At 42.8% G+C, this 20,108-nt stretch overlaps 1 protein-coding gene across 1 annotated transcript; it reads left to right on the forward strand.

Moving 5' to 3' along the window:
• The first annotated feature begins 1,025 nt into the window (after positions 1-1,025).
• On the forward strand, positions 1,026-8,643 carry LOC110529663 (spermatogenesis-associated serine-rich protein 1). The gene is made up of 6 exons (XM_021612081.2): positions 1,026-1,626; positions 2,783-2,907; positions 4,758-4,925; positions 5,723-5,828; positions 6,225-6,284; positions 6,475-8,643. The coding sequence occupies exons 1-6, from the start codon at positions 1,514-1,516 to the stop codon at positions 6,590-6,592; spliced, it is 690 nt and encodes a 229-aa protein (XP_021467756.2). The 5' UTR covers positions 1,026-1,513; the 3' UTR covers positions 6,593-8,643.
• The last annotated feature ends 11,465 nt before the right edge of the window (positions 8,644-20,108 follow it).

The following is a 20,108-nucleotide window of genomic DNA, read 5'->3' on the forward strand; positions in this document are numbered from 1 at the left end:
GTTTAATAAGATGGGGTTTTGTAAATTATGTAATTAGATTGACGCACTGAAAAGTCAACCAATCTGATTTTTAAAACAAATAGAGACTTGCCAAAGTGCCAAAATTATGTGCGTTCCTCGTGTATCCTCTGTGACTTTAAGCAAGATTTTAATCCATTTAACACCAACATTTCTCCAAGCTTTCACCATCATTGTAAAGCCCTAATTTCTCAAGATTATTATTCATTTCATGTGATTAGTGATTCATATTAAGGTACAAAACAACAATTTACTCCCTTATTTTAAGGTAATCCCAGTTACGTGAACTGAATTGTTTTAATATAGTGAAACTATTCCTTTAAAAGAAACATTGAATATCAATATCAAATCATAGTGTAATGTGGGTGAGATGGTTCTACTCTTCACACATCAACACTCATTACCCATACTGTAGATAGACAGACTCTATTTTTATATTTATTTAAGATGAAATCGTCAACACTGTAAAGCTTACCGAATGCTTGTAAAACTGCACATATATTACGAAGAACTTCTATGATGTTTTTGTTGGTTTTGGTATTCGGCTGTTTGAGCACACATTTTCTTCTTAAAGCAAGTCAAAGTTCGTAGCCGAAGTCTACGCCTCTTTGTCGGTGACTGGTCAAAAACACTAGTAGTAGGAGTGGGAACACAAAGTGTTTGTTGTCATTCAATGAGAGATTAGTTTTCATGCAAATGTTTTCACTTGAGAAATACTGCACCAAACATCGTAGTTAGATTTAAAATTGTGACTAAGTCTTCCTTGGCAAAAACGTTGAAATGAATGACAGATTTATTGATTTATTTTAGGTTAATTCTGACTATTTTGAGGAAGTGTTTCTGACAATGTTGTTGCTACAGTGGCTCAAGAACGACAAACAACAGCAATATTGACGGTCTTTAGGGAGTATGCAAGCACAGATGTTTGTTTCGCCTAGTGGTGTTCTACTAGAAGCAAACCAACCCGATGTATGTGGGCACCTTCACGTTCAACCCTGTTATCTGTCGATGAGCCCTTGAACAAGGCACTTAACCCTAATTGCTCCTGTAAGTCGTTCTGGATAAGAGCATCTGCTAAATGACTCAAATGTAAATGTAATAGTAGATATTTTATTTGACCTCTTGAGATAGGGAAACATGTTTTTATTAAGTTGAACATTTGCTCTTTATGACAGATTGTTACAATTGGGAGAAATAACACGTTCTTCTCTCACGAAGTTACACTCCTCAAAAGGCACCTAATTGGTGGAACGACCCACCCCTCTCAGAGAAGTTTGTCATTCTCTCCTAGCAACAGCTTGGGTCGTTATATATGCTACAAACGTGTCATACAGGCCTATTGTTTCCAACAACCTTTTTGGGCGAGACGCATTAAACTTAATCTAGATAACATGAATGCCCGCTGCAAAACACGGTCAAAGTAAAATAGCTATCAGGATACGCTTCCTTGAAATATAAAGTAATAAACTCGTGCAAAAGGTGGTTCCCATTCAGCATGTGTTCCTTTGGCGCGTTGGACAAGCTCGGACCCCACGGCAGACACTATTCACATGGAGGAGAGATACATTACAGACCGCACATTCAGCACATAGAGCCCAACCTAACAGAGTAAGTGATCGTCTCTAGACTATTGTATACACTGTATGAACATAAACAAAGTTGTTAAAAGGGATTCAATGTACAGGGATAAAGGGTTACGTTACAAACAACAATCTATAGTCTAGAGGTTAAAGTTTTGTAACCTACCAATCACATTATTTTGTGTGCTTTCTCTTTTTCTACACGGTTTGTTTGTAGGGTAGCTAAGATACAGAACAGGCACAGTGACCTTTGCAAGCTAAATCCAAGTCCAGCGCGTTGAGAGGATCTAAGAACACCAGACTGTAGGCAATAGCATTCCTTTATAATTTCACTTCATTCATTGACATACCCAAGATACGTCATTGGCAGAGTTAATGTAAGATGAACACAAAAGACTAACTGAGAAAGTGTTTTTTATTTTATTTTATTTCACCTTTATTTAACCAGGTAGGCTAGTTGAGAACAAGTTCTCATTTGCAACTGCGACCTGGCCAAGATAAGGCATAGCAGTGTGAACAGACAACACAGAGTTACACATGGAGTAAACAATTAACAAGTCAATAACACAGTAGAAAAAAGGGGAGTCTATATATACATTGTGTGCAAAAGGCATGAGAAGGTAGGCAAATAATTACAATTATGCAGATTAACACTGGAGTGATAAATGATCAGATGGTTATGTACAGGTAGAGATTGGTGTGCAAAAGAGCAGAAAAATAAAAATAAATAAATAAAAACAGTATGGGGATGAGGTAGGTGAAAAATGGGTGGGCTATTTACCAATAGTTTATTCACACCACTCCCATGTCTCTGGAACTGGCTTGACACAATAGCATTCTGACAGGGCTGTCTGTCTCATCATTAGCTATGTCACAATGTCAGAGCAGAGGAAGCTGCAGCAAGCCAGCAACCAGTAATCCTGCAGTGCTTCTAGAAGGTAGCTCAGCCTACCTCTCTCCTTATCTGCAATATATATATATATATATTTTTAACCAATTTCATGATGCCTCATCTTTATGGCACCTTACCCTTAACTTAAGACAGCTAATCAAGCTATTGATTGTTAGTTGATGATTAACAGATTACCTCTGTCAGGTGTGTAAATGCTGGGCTGGAATAAAAGCCTGCACACCAAGTAGCTGTCCAGCACACGGATTGGTGACTGGGTACTGTACTTCTCCAGGTGTGACCTTGACTGGAGCTCTGGTCTGCGGTGGCTGCCTGCACCTCGCTACAGTGATGCTCCACTCCCTCACATCAAATTGATCAAGTTCCCTGAAGAGACCAGACTGCTCAGGTCCTTCCCACGTGAGTGATGATTGGCTGACAGAAATTGATGATAAAACAATTGTGGGCGCTGTTTTGTTAGACTTAAGAGCGGCTTTTGGCATTATCGATCATAGTCTGCTAATAGAAAACTTGTGTTATGGCTTTACACCCCCTTCTATATTGTGGATAAAGAGTTACCTATCTAACAGAACGCAGAGGGTGTTCTTTAATGGAAGCCTCTCCAATACAATCCAGGTAGAATCAGGAATTCCCCAGGGCAGCTGTCTTGGCCCCTTATTATTTTCAATCTTTACTAATGACATGCCACTGGCCTTGAGTAAAGCCAGTGTGTCATGTATGCGGATGAGTCAACACTATTCACGTCAGCTACTACAGCGAGTGAAATCACTGCAGGACTTAACAAAGGGCAGTTAGTTTCAGAGTGAGTGGAAAGGAATCAGTTAGTCCAAAATATTCAAAAAACTAAAAGCATTGTATTTGGGACAAATCATTCACTAAACCCTAAACCTCAACTAAATACTGTAATGAATAATGTGGAAATTGAGCAAGTTGAGATGACTAAACTGCTTGGAGTAACACTGGATTGTAAACGGTCATGGTCAACACATGTTGATACAACAGTAGCTAACATGGGGAGAAATCTGTCCATAATAAAGCGCTGCTCTGCATTTTTAACAACACTAACAAAAAGGCAGGTCCTACAGGCTCTAGTTTTGTCACGCCTGGACTACAGTTGTGTGGTCAGGTGCCACAAAGGGACCTTGGAAATGTACAATTGGCTCAGAACAGGGCAGCACAGCTGGGCCTTAAATGTACACAGAAAGCTAATGTTAATAATATGCAGTAAATCTCTCATGGTTCAAAATGGAGGAGCGATAGACTTCATCCCTACTTGTTTTTGTAAGAAACGTTGACATGCTGAATGCACCGAGTTGTCTGTTTAAACTACTACCACACAGCTCGGACACCCATGCATACCCCACAAGACATGAGGTGCTCCCGAGTGCCGCAGCGGTCTAAGGCACTACATCTCAGTGCTAGAGGCATCATTACAGACCCTGGTTCGATTCCAGGCTGTATCCAGCCGTGATTGTCCCATAGGGCGGCTCACAATTGACCCGGGTTTGGCCGAGATAGGTCGTCATTGTAAATAAGAATTTGTTCTTTACTGACTTGCCTAGTTAAATAAAAATACAAATAAAATGCCCCAAAAAGTATTTTCACAACCCCCAAGTCCAGAACAGACTATGGGAGGCGCATAGTACAACATAGACCCATGGCTACATGGAACACTTCCACATCAGGTAACTGATGCAAGCAGTAGAATCAGATTTAGAAAATATAAAAATACACCTTCTAGAACAGAGGGGACTGTGAAGAGACACACACAGGCACAGACGTACATGATAAGACACGCACTCTACACGGATGTACACATGGATTTTGTATTGTAGATATGTAATAGTAGAGTAGTGGCCTGAGGGAACACACTTAATGTGTTGTGTTAAGAAATGTCGTATTTTAACTTGTATATAACTGCCTTAATGTTGCTGGACCCCAGGAAGAGGCAGCAGCTAATGGGGATCCTGAATAAATACAAAATACCAACACCTTGTAGAGTCCATGCCCTGACAAATCGAGGCTGTTCTGAGGGCAAAAAGGGGTTCTTAATGTTTTGTGCACTGTGTATAAAGTGCCAATAATCTGACAAACAGTACCTCGTCAGTAACCCCTATTGAATGTACAGTACTACATCATAAATATAACTGTGTGACGTCATTCTTTATTAGATCACTAACGCTGGTGTTTTGCATACTATTTATCAAACCTCTATTTACTCCTATTACTCTCTTTATTTATTTCTGTAGAGGCCAACATGGTGTCCCAGTCTGAGTGGACGTTTTATCCCAACTTTGGTCAGCCCAGAACCTTCCATGTTGGCAAACGCTGTTTGCTGGAGGGAGGTCACCATTATAGGACCATACGGTGTTCTTCAGAGAGAACTCTGGAGGTCACCATCGGGAGGAAAAAACAAGGTATGTACTGCAAATATTCAGTAGCAGTGAAAACGCATACGTTTTGCAGAATGTTCAAAGTATTATTTCAACAAGATTATCCGATGAAGGCTATTGTGTTAAAGTTGATAAGTAGTTTAGGATTATCTGCGTTTATGGTTAGACTTTCTGATGGTACATTGGAATGCATGACTTAGGCTAATAGAATAATACATTCTAGATTGGATATGCTCTTGTAATGGCTGTTTGAAGAAGGTGAGGACCAAAGCGTAGCGTGGTAGGTGTTCATGTTTGTTTATTGACACTGAACACCTAAATACAAAAATAACAAAAGGGAATAACCGAAACAGTCCTGAACGGTGAAAAACACTAAACAGAAATCAAACTACCCACAAAACCCATGTGGGAAAAAGCTACCTAAGTATGGTTCTCAATCAGAGACAACGATAGACAGCTGCCTCTGATTGAGAACCACACCCGGCCAAAACAACAAAGAAATACAAAACATAGAAACTGAACATAGAATGCCCACCCTAGTCACACCCTGGCCTAACCAAAATAGAGAATAAAAGCCTCTCTATGGCCGGGGCGTGACAGCTCTGTGTAATTTCTCCTGGACAGACTAAGTAAACATACAATTACACACACTTTTATTTCTGGGTTAAACAAGGTTATGCTCAGTGTTAGATGTATTATAATCTCAGTTAACCCAGAACTAAAATCTTGCATTATTTGGTCAGACGCTCGATTATGTTTACGTAGTCTGTAGACAAGAGAATATATGTATCATAATGTAGCCGCTTGTTCCTCCATTCCAGCCAGGTTTACCTGCCATTCTGCACCTGGTTCTAGACCCTATCTAACACCTGAGTACAGTCCTGACTTTCACAAGTTTGGATCAACATTACCAACAACACATTTTGGGTAAGGTTTTTGTTTTCCTTGTGTTGATAGTATATTTGATTGAAATAGGATACAGTAGGCTACGGTGCTGTAGATATACTGTAGCTCTGTCTTGTTTTCATACATGAATTACTACAGATGGCTGAAAGATGGTGCTATTGGTCTTTATATTGCTTTATATTGCCCAGTTTCAGGGAGCATCCCAATAATCTCTCCTTTCACCTGAAGTGAAATCTAAAGGCAGTAGATATATTTCCTTTCAAATCAGTGAAGGGGAGTGGACAAATGCACAATTTGGAAGGAAAGAGAGATAATTGAGACATAACCACAGTTTCACATTTGTGAAAAGATGGGTATCAGCATGCTCAGTGATGTGTGATGGTGGTTTCATACTCACAGTGGAATTGTCCTCTGTAGGTCACTGACCTTCAGTGCAGATACATTCGTTCCTCTTCAGCCACCTCCAAAAAAGACATGGTGAGACATATAACCAATTAAGATAACGCTTAAACTTCTGGAGACCTGGGGAAGAAGAATTGTATTTAACAAGTGATATTATTTATGCAAATGTACATGATTGATGCAAGGTTTAGATGAAGAGGCATTCCTGATGTATAGTATGTTTTGCCATTTATTTGTGGCTGGTGTGTGTGATGTCTTTCTGCAGTATTCCATATGTAGCGAGGAAGAGGATGGAGGACAGGGAGGCAGACATACTGGAAGTGAAGAAGCTGAGTAAATGGAGGCCTGCACCGGTCATATTCAAAACTGTGCTGGACAACTGACATGTCAAAATGTTTTTTGGATGAATGAGGAGAAATGGATAACAATTCCAAACTGTATATCATGATCATTCAGCATGATTACAGCCACGTGGTTTTGATTCTACTGTAGTTTGATAAGGACGTTTGGTGGGAGGGGGGGATCAATGATGTAATAAAGTGTGACTAATTGTCATGACATCATTTGGAGCTTTTGCCATCACTATTCACTTTTGAACAATTGGGTTATGCAATTTGCTGAGGGGAGATAAGCAACAATAAGCCAAGCAGGGAAAAACAGTTCCCAGGTGGCCTGACTTTGCTGAGTTCCAAAAGCAGTTAGGTCAGCAACAGTTGATAACCTGACCTCTGTTTTGCCTTATAGTCTGGCAGAGGTGCATCGCATAGATTTCCTTAATTCCCAGGGGAAGATAAGTGGTGGGCTCAATCCCTCATTCAGCAAAACAACACTGCTGATCCCATTCAGGATAGACAGGGACAACTAGGGCTGCTACTATTAGCTGCTTAGTCACTTCAGCATGCCTCAAGGTTAGGGAGGGGGTGTGTACAGGTTTTTAATATTAGTCCCATGTATCTCTGCATTCATGACATGTCAGATCAAGGAAACTCTGAATTTTTACGACATTGTAGAAAGATGATAGGAGGTAGGCCGTTCAGAGTTTTCCAATTGGAAAGTATCAGAATCAAAAAATAGAAAGCTACACGCAAATAACTTATTTTGGAGGTTCCGACATGTGATGAATGCAGCATCTGTGTTAAGGTACGTTTTCATTTGCGGAGGCTTTCCAGACCGACAAGCAAAGGGTAGAGCAGGAATCGTATAGGTCAGTGGGTTAGCCTGGGCATGTTCTGTACAAAAAACGTTTTTGAATGTTTCCTTTAAGTGTACTTTTTGGAGATTACTAATGTTACTGTCCCGTTACAAAAAAACAAAATTGAATTGAAATACTGTAGAATTCCATTCATTCCTATGGAGGACTGCTCCTACTGGGGAGTGCCAATACGGCCAACTTGTGCCTTCAAAGCCTCTCAATGGCCAATAAATAACATCAGCAATCCAGAGTTTATATACATCGTTGTTACCCACTTCTCTCTACGTATGGGACACTAGCCACAATAGTGGAATTTGTGTTTCATCTGCAAAATCTAAGTCCCTCATTGAAAGTGATGCAAACGGATACAAATAGTGGATTCATGCCATATTTGGACTAGATAATACTAAACAAGGTTGGAATGTTATTACATATTTGTTGACACGATGGGTTCACAATCCATAGGTAAGGCTGTACAGTGCATATAAGTATGCCCCAATGCAATTATGCAGTCTAATACATCCACAATGGGATTTCAACAGTTTGTTTCTCTGTTGTCAAACTAATTAATTGTTGTATTTAATTTAAAATTAGGCAACAACATTCCAACCTTTAGCATTATCTAGTCCAAACATGTCATGATTCCACTATTGGTAACCATTGCATCCTTTTCAGCGAGGGACTTTAATTTTGAAAGCAAACTGCAAATTCCACACATTATAGCCCTGCACGGGCATTAATTTTAAGTCCGAGCCCTAGTCATGCCGTTCAGGCCCTAGCCTACCCCAGGCCCGATTTACTTCTGCCAAATGTAAGGGCCGAGCTTGGGCTCCATTAGTTGCTGCTCTCTGTCTGTCACTCACTCCCTGCACGCGTTTACATTTTTACATTTGAGTAATTTATCAGACCATCTTATCCAGAGCGAGTTCATACATTTTCATACTGGTCCCCTGTGGGAATCAAAGCCACAACCCTGGCATTGCAAGTGCCATGCTCTACCAAGGGAGCCACACAGGACTAGCAAAACCATTGCCTCATAGCGGCTCTGATCAATTTAGTGATACCCGAGCCCTGCCTGTACCCTAGTTATCGATGAAAAAACAGGCCCTACGTGGCCGTAACCCGATGTACAGTGTAATGTTGGGGCCGTGAGGCTCGGTTCAGGTAGCAGAGCTCTAAATCAAATCATATACAGTGCCTTGCGAAAGTATTCGGCCCCCTTGAACTTTGCGACCTTTTGCCACATTTCAGGCTTCAAACATAAAGATATAAAACTGTATTTTTTTTGTGAAGAATCAACAACAAGTGGGACACAATCATGAAGTGGAACGACATTTATTGGATATTTCAAACTTTTTTAACAAATCAAAAACTGAAGAATTGGGCGTGCAAAATTATTCAGCCCCTTTACTTTCAGTGCAGCAAACTCTCTCCAGAAGTTCAGTGAGGATCTTTGAATGATCCAATGTTGACCTAAATGACTAATGATGATAAATACAATCCACCTGTGTGTAATCAAGTCTCCGTATAAATGCACCTGCACTGTGATAGTCTCAGAGGTCCGTTAAAAGCGCAGAGAGCATCATGAAGAACAAGGAACACACCAGGCAGGTCCGAGATACTGTTGTGAAGAAGTTTAAAGCCGGATTTGGATACAAAAAGATTTCCCAAGCTTTAAACATCCCAAGGAGCACTGTACAAGCGATAATATTGAAATGGAAGGACTATCAGACCACTGCAAATCTACCAAGACCTGGCCGTCCCTCTAAACTTTCAGCTCATACAAGGAGAAGACTGATCAGAGATGCAGCCAAGAGGCCCATGATCACTCTGGATGAACTGCAGAGATCTACAGCTGAGGTGGGAGACTCTGTCCATAGGACAACAATCAGTCGTATATTGCACAAATCTGGCCTTTATGGAAGAGTGGCAAGAAGAAAGCCATTTCTTAAAGATATCCATAAAAAGTGTCATTTAAAGTTTGCCACAAGCCACCTGGGAGACACACCAAACATGTGGAAGAAGGTGCTCTGGTCAGATGAAACCAAAATTGAACTTTTTGGCAACAATGCAAAACGTTATGTTTGGCATAAAAGCAACACAGCTGAACACACCATCCCCACTGTCAAACATGGTGGTGGCAGCATCATGGTTTGGGCCTGCTTTTCTTCAGCAGGGACAGGGAAGATGGTTAAATTGATGGGTAGATGGATGGAGCCAAATACAGGACCATTCTGGAAGAAAATCTGATGGCGTCTGCAAAAGACCTGAGACTGGGACGGAGATTTGTCTTCCAACAAGACAATGATCCAAAACATAAAGCAAAATCTACAATGGAATGGTTCAAAAATAAACATATCCAGGTGTTAGAATGGCCAAGTCAAAGTCCAGACCTGAATCCAATCGAGAATCTGTGGAAAGAACTGAAAACTGCTGTTCACAAATGCTCTCCATCCAACCTCACTGAGCTCGAGCTGTTTTGCAAGGAGGAATGGGAAAAACTGATAGACATACCCCAAGCGACTTACAGCTATAATCGCAGCAAAAGGTGGCACTACAAAGTATTAACTTAAGGGGGCTGAATAATTTTGCACGCCCAATTTTTCAGTTTTTGATTTGTTAAAAAAGTTTGAAATATCCAATAAATGTCGTTCCACTTCATGATTGTGTCCCACTTGTTGTTGATTCTTCACAAAAAAATACAGTTTTATATCTTTATGTTTGAAGCCTGAAATGTGGCAAAAGGTCGCAAAGTTCAAGGGGGCCGAATACTTTCGCAAGGCACTGTATATTGGTCACATACACATATTTAGCAGATGTTATTGCGGGTGTAGCGAAATGCTTGTGTTCCTAGCTCCAACTGTGCAGTAGTATCTAACAATTCACATCACTACACAATTCTAAAAGTAAAAGAATGGAATTAAGAAATATATAAATATTAGGACAAGCAATGTCGGAGTGGCATTGACTAAATACAGTAGAATGGAATACAGTATGTACATTTTGAGATCAGTAAAGCAGAATGTGAACATTATTAAAGTGACTAGTGTTTCATTATTAAAGTGTCCAGTGATTCTATGTCTATGTATATAGGGCAGCAGCCTCTAAGATGCAGGGTTGAGTAGCCGGCTGGTGATGGCTATTTAACAGTCTGATGGCCTTGAGATAGAAGCTGTTTTCAGCTCGGTCCCAGCTTTGATGTACATGTACTGACTTTGCGGGGTGAACAGGCCATGGCTCGGTTGGTTGATGTCCTTGATGATCTTTTTGGCCTTCCTGTGACATAGGGTGCTGTAGGTGTCCTGGAGGGTAGGCAGTGTGCCCCCGGTGATGCGTTGGGCAGAACCCTCTGGAGTGCCCTGGGTTGCGGGGAGTGCAGTTGCCGTACCAGGCGGTGATACAGCCCGACACAATGCTCTCAATTGTGCATCTGTAAATGTTTTTTGAGGGTGTTAGGGGCCAAGCCAAATTTATTCAGCCTCTGTCGTGGCAAATCGGTTCAAATACGACCCTTTCAAGAACTTTGTGAAATCAATAGGCTTTTAATAAAAAGGTATCGCAAGCCGGAGTGGTCCGCGGAACACACACACTTTTTCAGAGCACTCGCTCTGATTCATACACATACAACATAAGTCCATCCTACATGCAAATGAAGTTACATCCCAATCCGTGCATTCTGCTTGTTCAGCCCAATAACGCCCATATCTGCTTTCCTTCAGATTATAATGATGACAAGACCCTTGCTTTTTCCCTTCACTCAGCTTAATGCGTTTCTTTGTATGTGTGTTATCTGGGGTCAGCAGACTATGTGTCTCCTCTGATTTTAGCGTGCTCAGCTATACTAAAAATACTATACATTCCTATATGCTATAGGCTTGCTTTGTCCCTGCACTTAGCTCAATGTGTGTCTTTATCTCGGATCAGCAGACTGTGTCTCCCCTGTCATTCCTTCAGCATCTCCATGTCCTAAGAATATGTGAGTTATGTCTATAATCCATCAGTTGGTCATTTGGCTGACCCCCTCCTTTGTATATCTCTCTGACCTTTGTATGTCCAGCTGTCCCAGGCGCTTATGTGTCGCCTTCTCTCATGGCCTTACTCTGGCTTCCTGTCCTATACAATAGACAATGCATTTTACCAGAATGGCAAATGCACTCTATAAATGTATCTCTCTCTTGTGTTACAGTATATTGTTCCTCCATATATGTACATCATTCTCCCAAACCTCCTGTGGTTGAAGAGGCGCTGTTGCACCGCCTTCACCACACTCTATGTGTGGGTGGACCAATTCAGATTGTCAGTAATATGTACGCCGAGGAAGTTAAAGCTTTCCACCTTCTCCACTGCAGTCCGTCGATGTGGATAGGGGTGTGCTCCCTCTGCTGTTTCCTGAAGTCCACGATCAGCTCCTTCATTTTGTTGACGTTGAGTGAGAGGTTATTTTCCTGGCACCACTCCGCCAGGGCCGTTACCTCCTCCCTGTAGGCTATCTTGTCATTGTTGGTAATCAGGCACACAACTGTTGTGTTGTCTGCAAACTTGATGATTGAGTTGGAGGCGTGCGTGGCCACACAGTCATGGGTGAACAGGGAGTACAGGAGGGGACTGAGCATCCACCCTTGTGGGGCCCCCAGGGTTAAGGATCAGTGAAGTGGAGGTGTTGTTTCCTACCTTCACCACCTGGGGGCGGCCCGTCAGGAAGTCCAGGATCCAGTTGCACAGGGCGGGGTTCAGACCCAAGTCTCCAAGCTTAATGATGAGCTTAGAGGGTCCTATGGTGTTGAAAGCTGAGCTATAGGCAATGAACAGCATTCTGACGTACTGTAGGTATTCCACTTGTCTAGATGGGATAGGGCAGTATGCCGTTCGAAGGCGAATTCATCGTCTGTGGATCTATTGGAGCAGTAGTCAAATTGAAGTGAGTCTAGGGTGTCAGGTAAGGTAGAGGTGATATGATATGATCCTTAACTAGCCTCTCAAAGCACTTCATGATGACAGAAGTGAGTGCTATGGGGAGATAGTTATTTAGTTCAGTTATCTTTGCTTTCTTGGGTACAGGAACAATGGTGGACATCTTGAAGCAAGTGGGGACAGCAGACTGGGATAGGGAGATACTGAATATGTCCGTAAACACTCTAGCCAGTTGATCTGCGCATGCTCTGAGGCTAGGTATGACGTCTGGGCCGGCAGCCTTGCGAGGGTTAACACGCTTAAATGTCTAATTCACGTCAGCCACAGAGAACGAGAACCCACAGTACTTGGGAGCAGGCTGCGTCGGTGGCACTGTGTTATCCTTAAAGTGGGCGAGGAAAGTGTTTAGCTTGTCTGGGAGCAAGACCTCGGTGTCCGCGACGTGGTTGGCTTTCCCTTTGTAATCCGTGATTGTCTGTAAACCCTGCCAGATACGTCTTGTGTCTGAGCCGTTGAATTGCGACTCCACTTTGTCTCTGTACTGATGTTTTGCCTGTTTGATTTCCTTAGAGGGAATAACTACACTGTTTGTAATCGACCATATTCCCAGTCACCTTGTCATGGTTAAATGTGGTGGTTTTGCACAAATGCTGCCATCTGTCCATGGTTTCTGGGTTGGGTAATTTTAAATAGTCAACTTGGTATCAACATCCCCTATACACTTCCTGATGAACTCAGTTATTGTGTCCGTGTAAGCGTCAATTTTATTCTAAGAGGCTACCCGGAACATATCCCAGCCTGCGTGATCAAAACAATGTTGAAGCGTCGTGGTATCGGCTTGAGGGGAATATACACGGCTGTGACTATAACCGAAGAGAATTCTCTTGGGAGGTAATACGGTCTGCATTTCATTGAGGTATTTTTTTTATTTCATCTTTATTTAAGCAGGTAGGCTAGTTGAGAACAAGTTCTCATTTGCAACTGCGACCTGGCCAAGATAAAGCATAGCAGTGTGAACAGACACAAACACAGAGTTACACATGGAGTAAACAATAAACAAGTCAATAACATAGTAGAAAAAAAATAATCTATATACATTGTGTGCAAAAGGCATGAGGAGGTAGGCAATAAATAGGCCATAGGAGTGAATAATTACAATTTAGCAGATTAACACTGGAGTGATAAATGATCAGTTGAACATGTGCAGGTAGAGATAAAAAAAAAAGAGCAGAAAAGTAAATAAAATAAAAGCAGTATGGGTAAATTGGTAAATTGGATGGGCTATATACCGATGAACTATGTACAGCTGCAGCGATTGGTTAGCTGCTCAGATAGCAGATGTTTAAAGTTGGTGAGGGAGATAAAAGTCTCCAACTTCAGAGATTTTTGCAATTCGTTCCAGTCGCAGGCAGCAGAGAATTGGAAGGAAAGGCGGCCAAATTAGGTTTTGGCTTTAGGGATGATCAGTGAGATACACCTGCTGGAGCGCGTGCTATGGGTGGGTGTTGCCATCGTGACCAGTGAACTGAGATAAGGCAGAGCTTTACCTAGCATAGACTTGTAGATGACCTGGAGCCAGTGGGTCTGGCGACGAACATGTAGCGAGGGCCAGCCGACTAGAGCATACAGGTCGCAGTGGTGGGTGGTATAAGGTGCTTTAGTAACAAAACGGATGACACTGTGATAAACTGCATCCAGTGTGCTGAGTAGAGTATTGAAAGCTATTTTGTAGATGACATTGCAGAAGTCGAGGATCGGTAGGATAGTCAGTTTTACTAGGGTAAGTTTTGCGGCGTGAGTGAAGGAGGCTTTGTTGCGAAATAGAAAGTTGACTCTAGATTTGATTTTGGATTGGAGATGTTTGATATGAGTCTGGAAGGAGAGTTTGCAGTCTAGGCAGACGCCTATGTACTTATAGATGTCCACATATTCTAGGTCGGAACCATCCAGGGTGGTGATGCTAGTCGGGCGTGTGGGTGCAGGCAGCGAACAGTTGAAAAGCATGCATTTGGTTTTACTAGCGTTTAAGAGCAGTTGGAGGCCACGGAAGGTGTGTTGTATGGCATTGAAGCTCATTTGGAGGTTAGATAGCACAGTGTCCAAGGAAGGACCGGAAGTATACAGAATGGTGTCGTCTGCGTAGAGGTGGATCAGGGAATCGCCCGCAGCAAGAGCAACATCATTGATATATAGAGAGCAAAGAGTCGGCCCGAGAATTGAACCCTGTGGCACCCCCATAGAGACTGCCAGAGGACCGGACAACATGCCCTCCGATTTGACACACTGAACTCTGTCTGCAAAGTAGTTGGTGAACCAGGCAAGGCAGTCATTAGAAAAACCGAGGCTACTGAGTCTGCCGATAAGAATATGGTGATTGACAGAGTCGAAAGCCTTCGCCAGGTCGATGAAGACGGCTGCACAGTACTGTCTTTTATCGATGGCGGTTATGATCATTTAGTACCTTGAGCGTGGCTGAGGTGCACCCGTGACCGGCTCGGAAACCGGATTGCACAGCGGAGAAGGTACCGTGGGATTCGAGATGGTCAGTGATCTGTTTGTTGACTTGGCTTTCGAAGACCTTAGATAGGAAGGGCAGGATGGATATAGGTCTAACAGTTTGGGTCCAGGGTGTCTCCCCCTTTGAAGAGTAGGATGACCGCGGTAGCTTTCCAATCCTTGGGGATCTCAGATGATACGAAGGAGAGGTTGAACAGGCTGGTAATAGGGGTTGCGACAATGGCGGCGGACAGTTTCAGAAATAGAGGGTCCAGATTGTCAAGCCCAGCTGATTTGTATGGGTCCAGGTTTTGCAGCTCTTTCAGAACATCTGCTATCTGGATTTGGGTAAGGGATAAGCTGGGGAGGCTTGGGCGAGTAGCTGCAGGGGGAGGGGGGGGGGGGTGGAGCTGTTGGCCGAGGTTGGAGTAGCCAGGAGGAAGGCATGGCCAGCCGTTGAGGAATGCTTGTTGAAGTTTTTTGATTATCACAGATTTATCGGTGGTGACCGTGTTACCTAGCCTCAGTGCAGTGGGCAGCTGGGAGGAGGAGGTGCTCTTGTTCTCTATGGACTTTACAGTGTCCCAGAACTTTTTGGAGTTAGAGATACAGGATGCAAATTTATGCTTGAAAAAGCTAGCCTTTGCTTTCCTGACTGACTGAGTATATTGGTTCCTGACCTCCCTGAACAGTTGCATATCGCGGGGACTATTCGATGCTATTGCAGTCTGCCACAGGATGTTTTTGTGCTGGTCGAGGGCAGTCAGGTCTGGAGTGAACCAGGGGCTATATCTGTTCTTAGTTCTGCATTTTTTGAACGGAGCATGCTTGTCTAAGATGGTGAGGAAGTTACTTTTAAAGAATGACCAGGCATCCTCAAATGACGGGAGGAGGTCAATATCCTTCCAGGATACCCCGGCCAGGTCGATTAGAAAGGCCTGCTCGCAGAAGTGTTTTAGGGAGCGTTTCACAGTGATGAGGGGTGGTCGTTTGACCGCGGACCCGTAGCGGATACAGGCAATGAGGCAGTGATCGCTGAGATCCTGATTGAAGACAGCAGAGGTGTATTTGGAGGGCAAGTTGGTCAGGATAATGTCATTTAGGGTGCCCATGTTTACGGATTTAGAGTTGTACCTGGTGGGTTCCTTGGTGATTTGTGTGAGATTGAGGGCATCTAGCTTAGATTGTAGGACTGCCAGGGTGTTAAGCATATCCCAGTTTAGGTCACCTAACAGAACAAACTCTGAAGCTAGATGGGGGGCGATCAATTCACAGATGGTGTCCAGGGCACAGCTGGGAGCTGAGGGGGGTCGGTAGCAGGCGGCAACAGTGAGAGACTTATTTCTGGAGAGATTAATTTTTAAAATTAGAAGTCCGAACTGTTTGGGCATAGACCTGAAAAGTATGACAGAACTTTGCTGGCTATTTCTGCAGTAGATTGTAACTCCTCCCCCTTTGGCAGTTCTATCTTGACGGAAAGTGTTATAGTTGGGTATGGAAATCTCCGAATTTTTGGTGGCCTTCCTAAGCCAGGATTCAGACACGGCAAGAACATCAGGGTTGGCAGAGTGTGCTAAAGCAGTGAGTAAAACAAACTTAGGGAGGAGGCTTCTGATGTTGACATGCATGAAACCAAGGCTTTTTCGATCACAGAAGTCAACAAATGAGGGTGCCTGGGGACATGCAGGGCCTGGGTTTACCTCCACATCACCTGAGGAACAGAGGAGGAGTAGGATGAGGGTGCGGCTAAAGGCTATCAAAACTGGTCGCCTAGAGCGTTGGGGACAAGGAATAAAAGGAGCAGATTTATGGGTGTGGTAGAATATATTCAGGGCATAATGTGCAGACAGGGGTATGGTGGGGTGCGGGTACAGCGGAGGTAAGCCCAGGCACTGGGTGATAAGCGAGGTTGTATCTCTGGACATGCTGGTTATAATGGGTGAGGTCACCTCATGTGTGGGAGGTGGGACAAATGAGGTATCAGAGTGTGAGGAGTGGAACTAGGGGCTCCATTGTAAACTAAAACAATGATAACTAACCTGAACAACAGCATACAAGGCATATTGATATTTGAGAGAGACATACAGCAAGGCATAAAATAATCGCAGGTCTTGATTGGGAGAGCTTGCTAAAACAACAGGTGAGACAACAACAGCTAGTCACCTAACACAACAACAGCAGGTAAAATGGCGATGACTAGGCAGAGAGGGTCGGATTAACTACACACAGAGCCTGAGTTCGCGGCTGGGGCCGACGGATCTGCTCAGACGGAGGCCGGTTGAAGGCACAGCGGATGGAGTATTCGTCGGCAGACCAGTCGTGGTGGTGCGGCGGGGGGCCGTGTCGACAGAGAATCAAAGCCAGATGGCGAAGGAGGTATTGTAGAATTTAGTTTGCTAGCAGGGAGATATGCCTGGCTCACGGCTAGCTGGTGCTAGCTTCGTGGCAGTGGCGTTAGCCAAGGTCCAGAGTTTACAGCAAGGATCCGGTGGAGTATTGGGCTTTAGCCGTGAATGAGTGGGGTTCGGGTGAACAGCTGTGTAGGCCGGGAGGTTGGCCTCAGGGATAGCTTCGGTACTGGGTGTAAGCTAGCTGTGAAGATCAGAAGTCCTGGGATTACGGTAGGAATCCGGCGTTGTTGTGGAGAGACAGTTCGATACTAGTAGACTGGCGAGTATTATCCAGGCTAAAAACAGGGCTGGCTGTGCAGAAGGTAAAAGCCGCTAGCAGTGGCTAACAATGACTAAACAGCTTGTAGCTAATTAGCTGGTTAGATTCTGGAGGTTCTTGAATGTATTCTAAAATTAAGAATAATAGCGATTCCGTATCACATTGGGTGAGGCAGGTTACCAGAAGGTATAATCGAATTAAAAATCGAAAAGAGATTGAAAATAAATATGGGTCCAGTGAGTGGTTGGGCTGGCTGAGGACACAGCGATTCAGACAGTTAGCAGGCCTGTGCTAACAAGCTAACAGTTAGTAGGCCGGGGCTAAACAAGCTAGCAGTTAGCAGATTCTAGGTGGGGTGAACATAAGGACTTTTAAATGTTTGTAGATGTTATAACAATCACACTATGAGTAGTTAATCATGAAGCATACACCCCTGCTTCTCTTCTTCCCGGAGAGTTCTTTATTTCAGTTTCACATAGAAATAAGTTGCATTTGCAAAGTATAAAAAAAACTGAAATGTACAGTACCAGTCAAACGTTTGGACACACCTACTCATTCCAGGGTTTTTCTTTATTTGTAAAAATTTTTACATTGTAGAATAATAGTGATGATAACACATATGGAATCATGTAGTAAACAAATCTAAATATATTTGAGATTCTTCAAAGTAGCCACCCTTTGCCTTGATGACAGTTTTGCACACTCTTGGCATTTTCTCAACCAGCTTAATGAGTTAGTCACCTGGAATGCATTTCAATTAACTGGTGTGCATTGTTAAGTTCATTTGTGAAATTCCTTTCCTTCCTAATGCATTTGAGACAATCTGTTGTGTTGTAACAAGGTAGGGGTGGTATACAGAAGATAGCCCTATTTGGTAAAAGACCAAGTCCAAATTATGGCAAGAACAGCTCAAATAAGCAAACAGAAACAACAGTCCATCATTACTTTAAGACACGAAGGTCAGTCAATACGGAACATTTCAAGAACTTTGAAAGTTTCTTCAAGTGCAGTCGCAAAACCATCAAGTGCTATGATGAAACTAGCTCTCTCCACCACAGGACAGGAAGACCCAGAGTTACCTCTGCTGCAGAGAACAAGTTCATTAGAGTTACCAGACCAAATGAATGCTTCACAGAGTTCAAGTAACAGACACATCTCAACATCAACTATTCAGATGAGACTATGTCACTCAGGGCTTCATGTTTGAATTGCTGCAAAGAAACACCTACTAAAGTACACCAATAAGAAACGAGCAATAGGCATTAGACCAGTGGAAATCTGTCCTTTGGTCTGATGAGTCCAACCGCCGTGTCTTTGTGAGATGCAGAGTAGGTGAACGGATGATCTACACGTTTGGTTCCCACTGTGAAGCATGGAGGAGAAGGTGTGATGGTGTGGGGGTGCTTTGCTGGTGACACTGTCAGAGATTTAGTTAGAAATCAAGGCACACTTAACCAGCATGGCTACCACAGCATTCTGCTGCGATACGCCATCCCATCTAGTTTGCGTTTAGTGGGACTATCATTTGTTTATCAACAGGACACCTCCATGCTGTGTAAGGGCTATTTGCTCAAAAAGGAGAGTGATGGAGTGCTGCATCAGATGACCTGGCCTCCACGATCACCGGACCTCAACCCAATTGAGATGGTTTGGGATGAGTTGAACCGCAGAGTGAAGGAAAAGCAGCTACCAAGTGCTCAGCATATGTGGGAACTCCTTCAAGACTGTTGGAAAAGCATTCCAGGTGAAGCTGGTTGAGAGAATGCCAAGAGTATGCAAAGCTGTCATCAAGGCAAAGGGTGGCTACTTTGAAGAATCTTAAATATAAAATATATTTGGATTTGTTTATCACTTTTTTGGTTACTACAATATAAAACATTGTAAAAAAAAATACAAAATTCCACAAGTATTATCAGATTTAACTGTTTTGTACAGATAATTATCAGACTCAAGTTACACTTAAATACAGCACATTTAGTTTACATTTTTTCACAAATGTAGTGCACTGGGCCTAATATACAACCCATATTTATGTTTAGTTATTTTCCCTTTTGTACTTGAACTATTTGCACATCATTACAACACTGTATACAGACATAATATGACATTTGAAATGTCTTTATTCTTTTGGAGCTTTTGTTAACGTTTCATTTTTGTTTATTTACTTAACTTGCTTTGGCAATGTAAACATATGTTTCCTATGCCAATAAAGCCCCTTGAATTGAATTGAATTGAATATAGATGTCTTCAGCGCAGGCAAAGTATTTTTCTTCTGCAGCACCCCTACCCCCAAACTACTTCCTGCGGCTATGCATGGTACTCAGAGATGGCCAAAAGGCCAATGCAGCAGTAGCTCTACATTGTCTACATTGTCATCTAAGTAAAATACATAGGCCTAAAGCCGACAAATAAAAACAATCGAAAATATGCCGATGAAAATGCAGGTTCTTTCAATCATGTATTTAAGGAAAGTTAATGTAACCAAATTACGGGGATTAACAGTACATTTACTAGGCCTACTGGTTACATATGTAACAAGGAACTGATAAATTAAACAATCAAAGGGCAAACAATTCACACAATGATACAATGAATGTGCAAGAATTGGTGGGAGACAGCAGAGCACATTC

The sequence above is a fragment of the Oncorhynchus mykiss genome, chromosome 8, assembly GCF_013265735.2.
Source record: "Oncorhynchus mykiss isolate Arlee chromosome 8, USDA_OmykA_1.1, whole genome shotgun sequence".
Taxonomy (NCBI): Eukaryota; Metazoa; Chordata; class Actinopteri; order Salmoniformes; family Salmonidae; genus Oncorhynchus; species Oncorhynchus mykiss.

Excerpts from the sequence above, each read along its gene's own strand:
- LOC110529663 (XM_021612081.2), top strand. The coding sequence starts at position 1,514 with ATGTGTTCCTTTGGCGCGTTGGACAAGCTCGGACCCCACGGCAGACAC. Across the intron at positions 4,926-5,722 it reads CATCGGGAGGAAAAAACAAG|CCAGGTTTACCTGCCATTCT; the intron begins GTATGTACTGCA and ends CCTCCATTCCAG. Across the intron at positions 5,829-6,224 it reads TTACCAACAACACATTTTGG|GTCACTGACCTTCAGTGCAG; the intron begins GTAAGGTTTTTG and ends TGTCCTCTGTAG.